This window comes from Penaeus monodon, chromosome 24 (genome assembly GCF_015228065.2).
Source record: "Penaeus monodon isolate SGIC_2016 chromosome 24, NSTDA_Pmon_1, whole genome shotgun sequence".
Classification (NCBI taxonomy): domain Eukaryota; kingdom Metazoa; phylum Arthropoda; class Malacostraca; order Decapoda; family Penaeidae; genus Penaeus; species Penaeus monodon.
In genome coordinates, this window is record NC_051409.1 from 44,053,642 (window position 1) to 44,054,343 (window position 702).

A 702-nucleotide genomic window follows, 5' to 3' on the forward strand; every position below is an offset into this window, starting at 1 on the left:
CATTACAGGGATACAATGAGTTTCCTGTCTGAGTGGATGCCTTTGGCCCCACCTAGTGATGATGAAATGTATAATCAAGGAAAAGGTTAAGGAAGAGATCAATTGGGAGAATGATCTGGAAATGAAAGAAGAGAAGGATCTAGAAATTAAGGAAGAAAGTTTGGACTATGAAGTGAGTGATACAAACCTAAAACATGAGTATCCTTCCTGTATGGGAAGTAAGAGCATCAGAGAGGAAGAAAATGGAAAAATAGAAGACAGTAATGATGCATTGGTGACAGCACCATTTGTGGCTGAGTATTGTGATACCATACACACATCAGACAGCCACAAGGAAGACAAGTCAGCATACGAAAAGACATGTTCTCAAAGAGTTAAGATAGTGGAGCATAATAGAGTGGATACAAAGAAAACTCACACATGTGAGATATGTTGTAAAACATATGCATCAAAATCTTATTTACATAATCACATGAGAGATATACATACAAAGGAGAAACCATATAAGTGTGAGGCTTGCAACAAGACTTTTACAGTCAATAAGTGATAAGCTGTTGATACATCGGAGAATGGAATGTGAGTACAAGTGCTCATCAGATAATTACCAGGCACCTAAGGATGGCAATAAAGAAGGGATGTCTGGAAAAGTACCCGAAATCTGGAATTGCTTCACTTGTGAAGTTTGTAGTAAGAAATTCCCTT

The 702-nt window shown here is 37.7% G+C and overlaps 2 protein-coding genes across 2 annotated transcripts in view; both read left to right on the forward strand.

The window, feature by feature from the left end:
• Positions 1-61: 61 nt before the first annotated feature.
• On the forward strand, positions 62-547 carry LOC119588976 (zinc finger protein 354C-like). The gene has a single exon (XM_037937579.1). The coding sequence runs from the start codon at positions 62-64 to the stop codon at positions 545-547; it is 486 nt and encodes a 161-aa protein (XP_037793507.1).
• Positions 548-569: 22 nt separating this feature from the next.
• LOC119588977 (zinc finger protein-like) overlaps positions 570-702 on the forward strand; it is a 1,110-nt gene continuing 977 nt past the window's right edge. The window contains exon 1 of the mRNA XM_037937580.1: positions 570-680. Coding sequence (XP_037793508.1) covers positions 570-680 — 111 coding nt within the window. The remainder of the gene's footprint in view (positions 681-702) is intronic.